The following is a 14,432-nucleotide window of genomic DNA, read 5'->3' on the forward strand; positions in this document are numbered from 1 at the left end:
TGTCTACAGCCCTTCATGTTCACTTCCTAAATGTCATAAACAATGCACAGAGGTCCCCAGCGGGTACATCAAAGAGCTAATACATAATCCATTAGGTAGAACAGGTGATCAAAGAAATATACATATTAATGATCAACAACTGCCATTCTTGGCCCAACTCCAGCCTATAGTGGGTTACTTCAGGACTTTTCTTTTTGGCTATACTGACAAATAGAACTCATTGGAGAGAGTTAATGGGCATGAGGCCTTTCAGCCTCATAGGAGAGTGAACAGATATTTCCCTCTGGTAACCAAGGCAAGAATGGGAGTGACGGAGAGCCAAAAAATTACTAGAAAAGAGACAGTTAAACTTACAACAATTTCATGAGACATGGTAGGGATGTATGAAATCCTAATTCTTGTTAACTCTTGGGAAAGTCATCCCAAGATCAGAATAACATCGCTGTATTTAAAATCTGGTAAATGGATATGATGATTTTCAGGACATCCCTGCCATCTGTTCGCTGACTCCTTGGTCACTACTAGAGTGTTTGATCCAGATGATCTACACCAATCAGGATGTAACACTTTGAAAATAGTATACAGAATGTGCCCTGGGCCCCAACAGTTGTCAATACTGTTATAAACCATTATAAAGCAGTACTGTAGATCTTGCCCCGTTCTTAGTGACTAGACGGGGGGGGGGGGGAATCACCACTTAGATTGGACAAATACATGGCTGTAAAGGCTATCAATGGCTACTACTTCTGATAGCTATATGCTGTCGTTAATACGAGAGGCAGGTTGTTGGCCAGTGTGTGAACACCATGCAGGATTACATAGTCTTTAGTCTGATCCAGGATGGCTCTTCTTACGTCCTTGTCTTCTTATATCACCACAGAATATAACTGAAATTTATCATCTTAAAACCAGGCTTGACATCAGAAACGTTTGTTGCAGAATAATAGGGAAATTACCTGAGTGTGGGCCAAAAGGCACTTACTTTAAGGTACATCTGTAGATGGTGACAACCTAAGGCTGAAATCCTATATCCACTTACCTAGGAGTAACCCTCAAGGAATGCAGTAAGACGGACATTCCAAATTCCAAAATACATTCCAAATTCCTTACATAGCATGTAGCTGCCCTGTATTTTTTTTTCCTGAAGAGATTTTCTGTGAGGTAGAAATTTGGACTGGGTCCACCAGACATACGGGAAAGGAATAAACCTTCCTGCCAAACTTTTTGCTTCCTAAAAGGCGCAATTTCCCACTCACCCCAACGCATGGGGATTAAAAGAGAAATAGAAGAGAAAAGTCACAACTGACAGTGTTATACCTTTTATTATTAAACTCATGTCATTTTCATGTCATCCTTTATGAACAAATCCCCATGTTAGTCTTCCGCCCTTAAAAATGCCCTAAAATCATTATACATACATAGATAGATATTTCAATTGTGAACTAATCTAGACTGCTGTACATGTAAATTTATCATGAAAACCTAAAAGGCTATCCCCAAAGATGTTTCTTCAAATCTTTAACTACTTTCATTTATCTTCACAAATTTCAAATCAAGTCCACCTGTTCTGATATGTTCTTTCAATAGCTATGCCTTGCACTTGCTGCCCATCTTTCAAAATGTGTACAATGCAGATGCTTCTCTTTTATCCTGAAGTGTATGTAAATTCAAAGACGTCTTCCTTTTTAAATCAACCCGACCTTCTCCCTGACCCGACTACACCCACAGACACAGGTCCTATTTGGGCGTGAACACTTCTTCAGTCAATCATTGTCAAAGCAACAGAAGGGAAAAATGATATTTTGTTTTCAATGCGTTTTCTTTTTAGCAGTCTTCAGAGGTATGTTTTCTCCTTTCAAATACTGAGAAAGGGAATATACCAGGGCTTCATATGCAGCATGTCTCTTGAAAATGTCTCTTGTTCCAGGTGTCCAATCAGAGGTCCAGCTGGTGGAGTCTGGAGGGGATGTCAAAAGGCCTGGAGAGTCCCTCCGCCTGTCCTGCAAAGCCTCCGGGTTCACCTTCACCAGCTACTACATGGGCTGGGTGAGACAAGCTCCTGGAAAAGGCTTGGAATGGTTGACACGCATACATTCAACTAGCATTTACATCTCTGATAAAGTGAAGGGACGATTTACCCCCTCCAGGGATGATCCAAACAGCCTGCTGTATTTACAAATGAATAGCTTGAAACCTGAAGACACGGCAGTGTATTACTGTGCAAGAGACACAGTGAGAGAAAGTGAACCGGAAACCAGACAAAAACCTGGCAGATCTACAAGTTCACTCAAATGCAACAGTTTGAATGAAAGAAGAACTAGACAAAAGAGAACATTATTCTGGCTCCACACTCTTGTTAAAACAATATCCAAAACATTTGGATTTTATTATGTTTACTTCATGGACTGATCTCAGATCACCTCCTCAAGTTGATTTAAGAAAGCTCTTAAGACTGATCACTTCTGACAGCCTATCCAGTTTAATTTTAGGATGTTTATAAAATGATTTTAGGATGTTTTAACAGCGTATATTATGTTTTAATTCAGGTTTTTTTTGTATTTTATATTTGCTGTTCCCTGCCTCGATCAGAATGGAGAGGCGGGTAAGAAATTATTATTATTATTATTATTATTATTATTATTATTATTATTATTATTATTTGTCCATTCAAGAATCACCCAGGCCTAACTATAGAAAATGAAAGTACTTTTTCCTCATCCCAACAACCTTGGGAATTGCTGTGGCTGGAGCTGACATGCTTCACGACTGTTAGATTGATTCACAGAAATCAAATAGTTCAGCTCACAATAATTTCATGAGAAGTGCTGGGGATATACGAAATGCAAATTCTCGTTATCCTACAGTCATCCCAAGATCAAAATAGTGTCACCAATTTCCAAGTCGGATTTTAAATCTCGTAAATTGGTGATGTAATGTTTTAGGTGTACTCATGGAATCCCCGCCATCTATTAGCCAACTCCTTGTCACTACCAGAGTGTTACATCCATTCATAGTGGTCTGAGTGGCATTCCAATGAGGAATGCTGTGCCCCATGTGCGGCTCCCAGCTTCTCATGAAGAATCATGCTGGGAGCCCAGTCAACCCGTGGCAACTGGCCACACATTCCACAGTCACAGGCTCAGCCTGGGACCATGGAAAAAACAGGGGCAACAGGGCCAATTCATCCCTCCCTGATCCCAGGATCCCCTGTGCATCAAGTCGATGCACAGGGATGATCCCAGGGTTTTCCCCAGGATAAATCCCCATCTAGCTATGGCCTGACAAGTAGACCTCACTGGAGCGAGATGATGGATATCAGTCTTTTCAGCGTCTTGCTACTCAGAATGCCCCATAGGAGAGTGAAGAGATATTTCCCTCTGGTATCCAAGGCAAGAATGAACTTGATAGAGAGCCAAAAAGTGCTAGAAATCAGTCAGTTCAACTTCAACCATTTCATGAGAAGTGCCAGGGATGTATGAAAATGCATGAACTAACAATTTTTATTGTCCTTCATTTTCTTTTTCTGAGTGAAATGATTTTCCAAAGTAATTGCATTTTTGCCTTTCCTTTTTATTTTTGCTGCCATGAAGTAGTACCTGTGATGCCTTATGTTTTTAGTTATGCACAATCTTATGCATGTTCAGAATAAAACAAATCTTACAACCCCCAGCGTGCTAGCTGGGACAGGATGACAGTTTTAGGATAATAATAGGTCAATCCAAAGTTTATTGTACTAGCCAAAGGCCATCAAAAGAAAACATCCATACGTATATACAGTAATACAAATACCTTGAAATTACACAGATAACTTGAAATTTACCATAACTAAAACTCAGCTTTCACTCAGCAGTCTGAGGCCATAGCTAGACCTAAGGTTTATCCCTGGATCGCCCAGGGGTCAAACCTGTTCAACTAGGTGACACACAGGGGATCCAGTGCTCAGGCAGGGATGAACCCTGGATGATCCCAGGATAAACCTTAGGTCTAGCTGCGGCCTGAATCTCCATGGCAGTTTTTGGCAATTTTGTCTAGTTCTCTCTTCCTTATTTTTTTTGCTGCCAGAGCAAGCAAAGCCACTTTATGTGTCACATAACTGTTGGTATCACTCAGAAGAAAAAGAACTGTTTCTGCAAGGGCATTCCTATATCCACGTGTTAAAAAGGGTTTCAGGAATCTCTCTCTTGGGTCCCTATACAGAGGGCAAATTAACATGTAGGCCTTAGCCAGAGCTAAGGTTTATCCCGGGATCGTCCCGGGGTCATCCCTGTTCATGTAAATGACACACAGGGGATCCCAGGGGCAGGCAGGGACGACCCTGGGATGATCCCGGGATAAACTTTAGGTCTAGCTAAAGCCATAGTGAACAATGTATTCCACTTGATGTTGGCCCCAGATGCATAGGCTGCATTCAAGTGGCACCTTGTGGTACCGTCCATCCAGAATTGCAGTTGGTATCACTTGGAATCTCAATTCAATATTTATTTATTATTTATTTATTAATTACATTTCTATACCGCCCAATAGCCAGAGCTCTCTGGGCGGTTCACAAAAAAAGCAATTTCTTAGGGAAAGTGGCCTCAGTTTGGACAAATGTTTAAGATCAAAGATCATCTTCTTGGCTCGCTGCTCTGACCATGTTACTCCGCTTCTGAAATCGCTTCATTGGCTTCCAATTCACTTCAGAATCCAATATAAACTTCTCCTGTTAACCTTCAAAGCTTTTCACGGTCTAGCTCCTTCCTATCTCTCCTCTCTCATCTCACACTATTGCCCTGCTCGTGCTCTTCACTCCTCTGATGCCATGTTTCTCACCTGCCCAAGGGCCTCTACTTCCCTTGCTCGGCTTCGTCCTTTTTCTTCTGCTGCCCCTTACGCCTGGAACGCTCTTCCAGAACATTTGAGAACTACAAGTTCAATCGCAGCTTTTAAAGCTCAACTAAAAACTTTTCTTTTTCCTAAAGCTTTTAAAACTTGATGTTGTGCGGACTTTATACTGTTAGTTTTACCCTACCCTGTGCCTGCTTACCCTACCCTGTGCCTGTTTGCATTCTCTTCCCCTCCTTATTGTTTTACTATGATTTTATTAGATTGTAAGCCTATGCGGCAGGGTCTTGCTATTTACTGTTTTACTCTGTACAGCACCATGTACATTGATGGCGCTATATAAATAAATAAATAAATAATAATAATAATAATAATAAGTCTCTGCCCCTCCTTTTTTTAATGAATGGTACACTTGATGGGGGGGAGGAAATGATGATATTCCTATGTATGAAACTTTTTTCTTTTCTTTTTTCTTTTTGTTCTGTTTTGTTATTATTCATAATGAAAAGGGGAAAATACTTGGGGAATAACAACAACAACAATAACAACAACAACAACAACAATAGGTTTTTCCCTGGCAAGGTTGGTGTTAGGGTTGGAAGCTATTGAGGCCCACTTTCTAGCTGGGGCCAGGGAAAGGATGGCTGTACCCTAGACTCTTTGACTTTGCTCTTCCCCTTTGCTGTAGCTTTCTTGGATGAGCATTTAGGGCCACACTACCCCCAAGTGCAGTCCCAATGCCTCCATCCCAAAGGAGGGAAATATGTAAAGCAGACTATTCAGGACTTTCTTCTCATTAACTGCTCCTTTCTGTTCAACTCAGGCCTCAGCACAATCAGATAGCATTTAGGGAAAAAGATACACCCCACTAAGCCAGCACTGGAGGCTAAGATAGAGAAGATCTCCACAGCTACCATGTATTTCCCTTTGGTGCTCAGGTATGTTGGAACAAAAGACAGCCAAACACTGCAAAACACCAGCATGCTGAAGGTGATGAACTTGGCTTCATTAAAACTGTCAGGCAACTTCCGGGCAAAGAATGCCACTGTGAAGCTGATGATGGACAAAAGCCCCATATAGCCCAGAACTAAATAAAACATGATGACAGATCCTGAATTACATTGCAAAATTATTTCCTTAGACACTGAGTGCATGTCTAAATCTGGGAATGGGGCAGATGTTCCGAGCCATACCAAACAAATGCCTGCTTGAGTGAGGGAGCAAGAAAGCACAATAGAGTTGGATAGTCTTTTCCCCACCCACTTCCTCATAGGGGACCCTGGTTTGGTAGCTATGAAAGCTAGAAGGACTGTTATAGTTTTGGCCAACACACAAGAAAGAGACACTGAGAAGATGATGCCAAAAGCAGGTTGTTGGAGATAACATGTCACTTTTCCAGGTTGGCCTAGGAATAGAAAAGAAGAGAGGAAGCAGAGCAGGAGGGAAACAAGGAGCATGTAGGTGAGGTCCCGATTGTTGGCTTTGACTATGGGGGTGTCTCTGAGCTTAATAAAAGTTCCAAGTACTGAAGCAGTTATCAGGGAAAACCAAACTGCAACTGAAGTTAGACTGATCCCTAATGGTTCTTCATAAGACAGAAAGGTTATAAGTTTAGGGATGCATCCATCTTGGTTCCTGTTTGGATATGCATCTTCTTGACATTTGAAACAGCCATCCATATCTGAAAAAGAAAGAAAGGAGCCACCACAATCTCAAGACACCCATATAAGACATAATAACAATAATATAATTGACACTTTATGTCATTTTTGGAGACATTTTGGCTTCAATGGCCAGCCATCTCTGACATGGTGCCCTCCAGGTATTTTGGACTTCAATACCAATAACCTCAGCTTTGATTGTTTTGATCAATGATATGGATGTATGAGAAATTCATTCCAGATTTACACAATTTTACAATTTACAAACACAACACATGATTGGATGCAATCTGTGGTGACAATCTGTGCATTTTCAAACTAGCAAAGTGATTTACAAACCCACCCCCCTAAAAATGTGAGCAACAGCATGTGTGCATTTGAACATTGTGTACACAATAATAATAATAATAATAATAATAATAATAATAATAATAATAATAAATGTTCCTAAATACACTGAAATCGATGTCAAAAAATGTGTATAATGCAAAAAATGCCCACAACTGATGAGTAGATTTGGGGAAAAATACTTGTGAAAGTAGGCATGAATACACACTGGGGCCACAGCTAGACCTAAGGTTTATTCTGGGATCATCCAGGGTTCGCCCCTGCCTGAGCACTGGATCCCCTGTGTGTCACCTAGATGAACAGGTTTGACCCCTGGACGATCCAGGGATAAACCTTAGGTCTAGCTATGGCCACACACACACACACACACACACACAGAGAGAGAGAGAGAGAGAGAGAGAGAGAGAGAGAGATCACAATCTGATACGGAGTGAAGTTGGAACAAGCTTCAAGATGGAATTTGGAGAACTTCAGCAAGGTGGGGTTTTGCTAATTTTCAAGTCTCTAACCAAAAACCAAACTGAAAAATATTTCTTGTACATCCCTAATTCATTTATATCACTTATATCACAATTGCTCTCAATGATAAATGCCTTAACTGACACCTTGGGGGAAAAATATTGCATTTGAAGTAATCCAATTCCCTTGTGGGATGCAATTTTGCTAAAGTTCTCCTAACTTCTAGGTGGGATGATAAGCATCACAGCGCTACCAAGACATTAAAGTCATAGCATCACAAGTCCCCCCTTCATGATTGGTCACTGCTATTAAAGCTGTATACCTGGATTTTTTTTTGATACAGCACATCACCTACCAGCTTGATTGGAAATCTTCCCTTCTGGACATGGAGCACAATCGTAGCAGCAAAATTGCTCCCCTTCCTTCTTTTTCTTCTGATATCCAGCTTGGCAGGAGTAACTACACAGAGAAAGGGGAACCACCTATCCATAAACATGGAGTAAGTTTAGGATAGGTGAAGTTTACATATTTTTAATTCATTGGATGATTGACAAAGAGACAAATATATATATATATATATATATATATATATATATATATATATATATAGGGTGGGGGGAAATCCCAAGATCTGTCAGCATGTGCAAGGCATTTTTTACAAAATAAAAATAAAAAAAATCACACAATCTTTTACTTGAATAGAAAATGTAAGCACCTTTTTAAATCTTTTCAGGAACAGAAATTGTTGCCATTTTATTATTACATCTGTCTTTAGAATTTGCATGAGAGGGATGGCACTGACAGGCTAGAAATGGGCAAATCTACGAATTTGTGTTGCACTGAATTTCTTATTTCCCGAGTTGCATGTTCATTTTACCTTGCATTAGCATCAGTTTGTAAATACAGCTAAAATTTGTCACAAAACAGTCCATACAAATATGTGCCTTCCTTTTTTGTGCAGATTTTTCATGTTGTGCAGAAATTTCCTAATGTGCACAAATCATTTTACCAGTTTTCCTAGTTTTTGCAAGCATTTTTTGCAAATATAGTATGTGTGTGTGTGTGTGTGTGTGTGTGTGTGTGTGTGTGTGTGTTGTTTAATTTTTAGTTTCAAATCAGATTGCAAAATTCGGAATAGTGTGTTCATGGTGCACAACTGTATGGCAGTTCCCTTATACCTCCAACAGATCTGTATTTGTGAAGTTTGTACAAAAATTTCGACTTGACAAATTCCTTCCAAATCCCTACTAACTGTATTACAGAGCTAAATTGCCCAAGACAGGTTACACTTGAGCATCAAATGAACTTCCTCACTTCTAATGGAGCCCCTAGGATGAGGACAAGGTGTTTGGTCATGTCTGGATGACCACCTGTATGCTTGACTCTTTCCTTTCATGGCTTATCACAACCAATAAGGAGGGAGTATCTGGCTGGGTCCAGTAGGATGTAAATCCCACCTTGAGAGAGAGGGAGTGCTGTTGGCCTCTTTAAAAGAGGCAATAATTAGTCCACTCTTGAAATAACCAAGCCTGAACCTGGATGATGTTATCAATGTTCATGTCTACACCTGGCTTTTTCCCTTCGATTGTCTCGGGATCATCCTTGTGCATCCAAATGCCACACAGGGGATCCTGAGAGCAGGCAGGGATGATCTCTCCATTTTCCTGGGATAATCCTTAAGTGTAGAAAAGGCCAATATAGTCCAGTAGCCAATATCCCCTTCCTGTCAAGGTACTTGAGCTAGTGATTGCCAGGGAGCCCCAGACACTCTTCAATGAAACTGATTATCTAGATCCATTCCAATTGAGCTTCAGGCCTGCTTTTGGAATGGAAACTGCCTTCATTGCCCTGTGGGATGATCTCTGCCAGGAGAGGGACAGGGGGAGTGTGACCCTGTTGATGAACCCCAGGTATGGAATGAGCTTCCCAGAGATGTCAGTCTGGCATGTACATCATACTGTTTTCGGCACCAGGTGAAGACCTTTAAAAAAAAATGTATCTCAGGCATTTTAGTAGCTTAGTTTTGTTATCTGAAATCAGTTATGGTAGGTCAAATATCTGCAGTGTTGCTAGTTTTTTTTTTTTTTTTTACTATTTTATTTTGACTTGACTTTTATACTATAGTTTAAACTTTTAAATTTCATCTACTAATATAATTTTATGCTGTATTTTGTGGTTTTTATTGTTGTGAAATAGTGGTCCTGTTCAGAAGACACTTTAAACCCTGCTGGTTAAGGGTTTTGGTCATTTTTTAACCCCAGTTGGACCACCTGCAGCAGGGTTAGCGGCTCTCCCCATGGCTTAAAGTATTGTGTGTGATAGCACAGCTTGTGGTTACAGTACGGTGACCATATGAAAAGGAGGACAGGGCTCCTGTATCTTTAACAGTTGTAATGAAAAGGGAATTTCAGCAGGTGTCATTTGTATATATAGAGAACCTGGTGAAATTCCCTCTTCATCACAGCAGTTAAAGCTGCAGGAGCTATACTAGAATAACCAGATTTAAAAGAGGGCAGGGAACCTGCAGCTTTAACTGGTGTGATGAAGAGGAAATTTCATCAGGTTCCCCATACATACAAATGACACCTGCTGAAATTCCCTTTTCAATACAACTGTTAAAGATACAGGAGCCCTGTCCTCCTTTTCGTATGGTCACCCTAGGTTACAGCTAACCCCAGAGAACCATAGTTTCACTAACCACAGAGCCTGAACTGTAGTCTGAACAGGCCCAGTCAGAGAGATCCAGCCATTAGGCAGTAAAGAAATGAAATACATAAATAATTCCTCAAAATGGATATCACATAATGCACACCTGGTTAAAACTTCTGTGCCACTCAATTATATCCTCATGAATAATAAATTCTTTCCCTTCAAGAGCATTGAGTTCCACCCTTCCAACTTTTACTCTCCGGAATGAGTTGTTTGGAAATGTGACCATGTTCATGATGTCAAACCCGGTGACCATTTCCCTCTTATCATTAAACAATATGCTTTCTCCTGCTGAGTTGTTAAAAGAAATGCCTCGAAGAAATGGATGGAGCTAGTTGAAAAAAGAAAGAGAAAGAAACACAGCATATATTGTAATACTGGATAATAAACTGGTGTGCAGTATATGCCTTCCATTAATAGAATGCATCCCCACTGCAAACAGCTCATCCCATTCAACTAAATCTCTCAACCCTCTATGTTAGGGTGACCCTATGAAAAGGAGGACTGGGCTCCTGTATCTTTAACAGTTGTATTGAAAAGGTGTCATTTGTATATATGGGGAACCTAGTGAAATTTCCTCTTCATCACAACAGTTAAAGCTGCAGGTGCACTGCCTTCTTTTAAATCTGGTTACTCTAATATAGGTCCTGCAGCTTTAACTGCTGTGATGAAGAGGGAATTTCACCAGGTTCTCCATATATACAAATGACATCTGCTGAAATTCCCTTTTCAGTACAACTGTTAAAGATACAGGAGCCCAGTCCTCCTTTTCATAGGGTCACCCTACTCTATGTAGTAATATTTTTGTGGTCTAGCTAGTATGTTGTAGGGAAGTCAGATTCCACCAGCCTAGCATTCACCTAAATCTAAATCCAATCCGTAACCACTATGCCAAGATTTACATAAAAGTTTCCCTACTAATAGAACTTTAGAAAATCTCATCAAACAAACACGGAGACTAGAACTGCAGTAGAAGAAGATTGTAAGTTACGCCTTTACTTTCTTCTAGTCTCCAAGTAGGAGGGCAGTTGGAGAACTGTCCCCTCTGTAAAATAAAAATAAACACTGCTTCACTGCTTAGTCATGGAGGAGAAAGTGTGATGTTCTTTCACCTAACACTTATATATTCATGGCAATAAACAAGGCTGTCATGGATTTTTCTCCGCTTCAAAGCTCTCTGCTTTTATAGTACTATACAAACAGCAAACTATTCCCCCATGGCCCTCCTTTATATCTTTCTTTGAAGGTGTATACATTAGTGGTTCAGCTTCTCAGGACAGCAACTCCTGTCTCCTGTTTCATGCTATAAATCCATTATGTCCATTACCACAGTAACGCACATTCCTCTAGCTTGAACAAGGAGGCCTCTTTGCAACATCCCAGAAATTTCAACTACAATTCCCATCTTAGGAATTCTACTACAATTGCTAGTAACAGAAACCTTAACATATAACAGTAGATTAAATCCATTAAACATATTAAAATCCATTGTTGTTGTTTATTCGTTCAGTCGCTTCCGACTCTTCGTGACTTCATGGACCAGCCCATGCCAGAGCTTTCTGTCGGCCGTTGCCACCCCTAGCTCCCCCAAGATCGAGTTCGTCACCTCCAGAATATCATCCATCCATCTTGCCCTTGGTCGGCCCCTCTTCCTTTTGCCTTCCACTTTCCCTAGCATCAGCCTCTTCTCCAGGGTATCCTGTCTTCTCATTATGTGGCCAAAGTACTTCAGTTTTGCCTTTAATACCATTCCCTCAAGTGAGCAGTCTGGCTTTATTTCCTGGAATATGGACTGGTTTGATCTTCTTGCAGTCCAAGGCACTCTCAGAATTTTCCTCCAACACCACAGTTCAAAAGCATCTATCTTCCTTCGCTCAGCTTTCCTTATGGTCCAGCTCTCGCAGCCATAAGTTACTACAGGGAATACCATTACTTTAACTATGCAGACCTTTGTTGTCAGTGTGGTGTCTCTGCTCTTAACTATTTTATCAAGATTTGTCATTGCTCTCCTCCCAAGAAGTAAACGTCTTCTGATTTCCTGGCTGCAGTCAGCGTCTGCAGTAATCTTTGCGCCCAGAAATACAAAGTCTGTCACTGCCTCCACGTTTTCTCCCTCTATTTGCCAGTTATCAATCAAGCTGGTTGCCATAATCTTGGTTTTTTTGAGGTTTAACTGCAACCCAACTTTTGCACTTTCTTCTTTCACCTTTGTCATAAGGCTCCTCAGCCCCTCCTCACTTTCAGCCATCAAAGTGGTGTCATCTGCATATCTGAGATGGTTAATGTTTCTTCCTGCGATTTTAACTCCAGCCTTCGATTCGTCAAGCCCAGCACGTTGCATGATGTGTTCTGCATACAGGTTGAATAGGTAAGGTGAGAGTATACAACCCTGCCATACTCCTTTCCCAGTCTTAAACCAGTCCGTTGTTCCGTGGTCTGTTCTTACCGTTGCTACTTGTTCGTTATACAGATTCCTCAGGAGGCAGACAAGATGACTTTGTATCCCCATACCACCAAGAACAAGGCCATTTTATTTATTTATTTATTTATTTCATTTATGTCTTACTTTTTGCCGTACATAATCATCCTCCTCTTCATTTTATCCTCACAACAACCCTGTGAGGTAGGTTGGGCTGAGAGTCTGTGACTGGCCCAAAGTCACCCAGTGATAGGGTGACCAACTGTCAGGATTTCCCTGGATTTGTCCTGGTTTTTTTTTCTTTCCATGGTGTCACGGGGGATTTTCTATAATTTTCAATAATGTCCTGGAATGACACACCTTCCCCTTTAAGGCTTCCATTAGCATAGCAGGAGAGAATGACATGCTTTCTTGAGGCACATCATTCCCCCACCCCGAGCTCCAATTGAGGTCTTAAAGGGGAAAGTGGGTCATTCATGGACATTATAGAAAAGGCCCCAATTGGAGTGGATGGTGGTGGTGCAGAATGAAATCCTTTCCCCTCCTCCACTCCAATCGGGTTCTTTAAGGTGGCAGGGGAATAACGTACTTTCTGCAGGACTCACAAAGCTGCTTCCCCCCACACACACTAGGTGTCCTCTTTTTTGGTTTCCCAAATATGGTCACCCTACCCAGTGAGCTTCCATGGCCAAGTGGGGCCTAGGACCCAGATCTCCTGACTCTAACAACTATATTACATTAGCACCACCTTTTCATTTGGAGATATTACCTGCCATGCCTGGATATTTTGAGGCTCTTGTCTTTTTTCTCTCTCCATTGTTCTGTGTTGGGATCTAGGGGAGATGATTTCATGCAAAGCATGTGCTATTACATAGACTGCATTGTAGACACTGTAACTGTGGCCAGTCATATGAATTTCAAAAACAGACTCAGGAAGGTTCTCCAACCTCTCCTCTCCAGTACAAATTTTATCACCTGTTGTTGGCATGCTGGGATTTAAAAGTGAGCAATCAAAGGCTTGTTCCCAGAAATCCTTGAGAAAGCCATCTCCTTTTATCCAATAAGGCCTTATGCTTTGAAGATACACCTGGAACCCTAGAGGTTGACCAGAATGAACAGCAAAGGAAATAGTTCCTTGGAATATTTGAAAATCCCAACTCAGGATAAAGCCCATTAATGTAAAATCAATCTGAGCAGTCATAACCCATACCTTTCCAATAATTGTAGGTTCCTTATGTTCAGGATCCACTAGAGTCATTAAGGTGCTTAGCCACATAATGGTGAGAGTTTCACCATAGATGATGCATGCTTTTGCTTTCCTATCCATTAAAGGTAAATATAAATTGGAGGCTAAAAAATTTAGTTCATGAATGGCCAGCAAACGACCTTGCTTTGGTATCCTTGCTGCAAAGGCCAAACAGATTCCATTCTGGGAAAGCAACGGCTCCATGGCTTGCAAGAAATGTTCTCCACTCTCATTGTCTATAACAAAGAGGCCAACCCACATCCATCTGAAATGCTGAAGCAAGCAGATTATCCCCATATACTGATAGGCTTCATTTGGAACCATGCGATAAAAGGAACCAACTTCCATTGTATCACTCCCTCTTAAGGCAAATGAGCCGTATGTGAGCTAAAAGGGAATGTTCACATCCTTTAGCTGGGTTAAGTTGAGTATTTGAACACAGGCATATGTTAGTGCCCCATGAGTATTTGTAGTATTAAGAACATAAGAAGTGCCATGCTGGATCAGACCAAGGGTCCATCTAGTCCAGCACACTGTTCACACAGTGGCCAACCAGCCATCGGCCAGGGACCATCAAGGCAGGACATGGTGCAACAGCACCCTTCCACCCATGTTCCCCAGCAACTGGTGCACACAGGCTTACTGCCTCGAATACTGGAGATAGCACACAACCATCAGGGCTGGTAGCCATTGATAGCCCTTGCCACCAGGAATTCATCCAACCCCCTTTTAAAGCCATCCAAATTGGTGGCCATCACTACATCTT

General features: G+C 41.2%; 1 protein-coding gene and 1 gene segment (V, D, J or C); one reads left to right on the forward strand and one right to left on the reverse strand.

Moving 5' to 3' along the window:
• Window positions 1–1,794: 1,794 nt before the first annotated feature.
• LOC134405957 (immunoglobulin heavy variable 3-21-like) lies at window positions 1,795–2,409 on the forward strand. The segment is given in 2 exon segments: window positions 1,795–1,840; window positions 1,928–2,409. Coding segments are annotated over 2 exon segments (528 nt in total).
• Window positions 2,410–5,603: 3,194 nt separating this feature from the next.
• LOC134405958 (vomeronasal type-2 receptor 26-like) lies at window positions 5,604–13,990 on the reverse strand. Its single transcript, XM_063137194.1, has 4 exons — window positions 13,190–13,990; window positions 10,105–10,332; window positions 7,648–7,774; window positions 5,604–6,505 (listed from the first exon to the last, which is right to left on the reverse strand). The coding sequence occupies exons 1-4, from the start codon at window positions 13,988–13,990 to the stop codon at window positions 5,604–5,606; spliced, it is 2,058 nt and encodes a 685-aa protein (XP_062993264.1).
• Window positions 13,991–14,432: the final 442 nt, after the last annotated feature.

This window comes from Elgaria multicarinata, chromosome 11 (assembly GCF_023053635.1).
Source record: "Elgaria multicarinata webbii isolate HBS135686 ecotype San Diego chromosome 11, rElgMul1.1.pri, whole genome shotgun sequence".
Classification (NCBI taxonomy): domain Eukaryota; kingdom Metazoa; phylum Chordata; class Lepidosauria; order Squamata; family Anguidae; genus Elgaria; species Elgaria multicarinata.

Bases quoted from the DNA above. Each gene is read 5' to 3' on its own strand.
- LOC134405958 (XM_063137194.1), bottom strand. From the start codon at position 13,990: ATGGTTCCAAATGAAGCCTATCAGTATATGGGGATAATCTGCTTGCTT. The intron at 10,333-13,189 runs GTAATATCTCCA...TTTTTCAACTAG, and splicing joins AAAATATCCAGGCATGGCAG to CTCCATCCATTTCTTCGAGG. The intron at 7,775-10,104 runs GTGTGCATTATG...GTTTATGGATAG, and splicing joins GGCACAGAAGTTTTAACCAG to GTGGTTCCCCTTTCTCTGTG.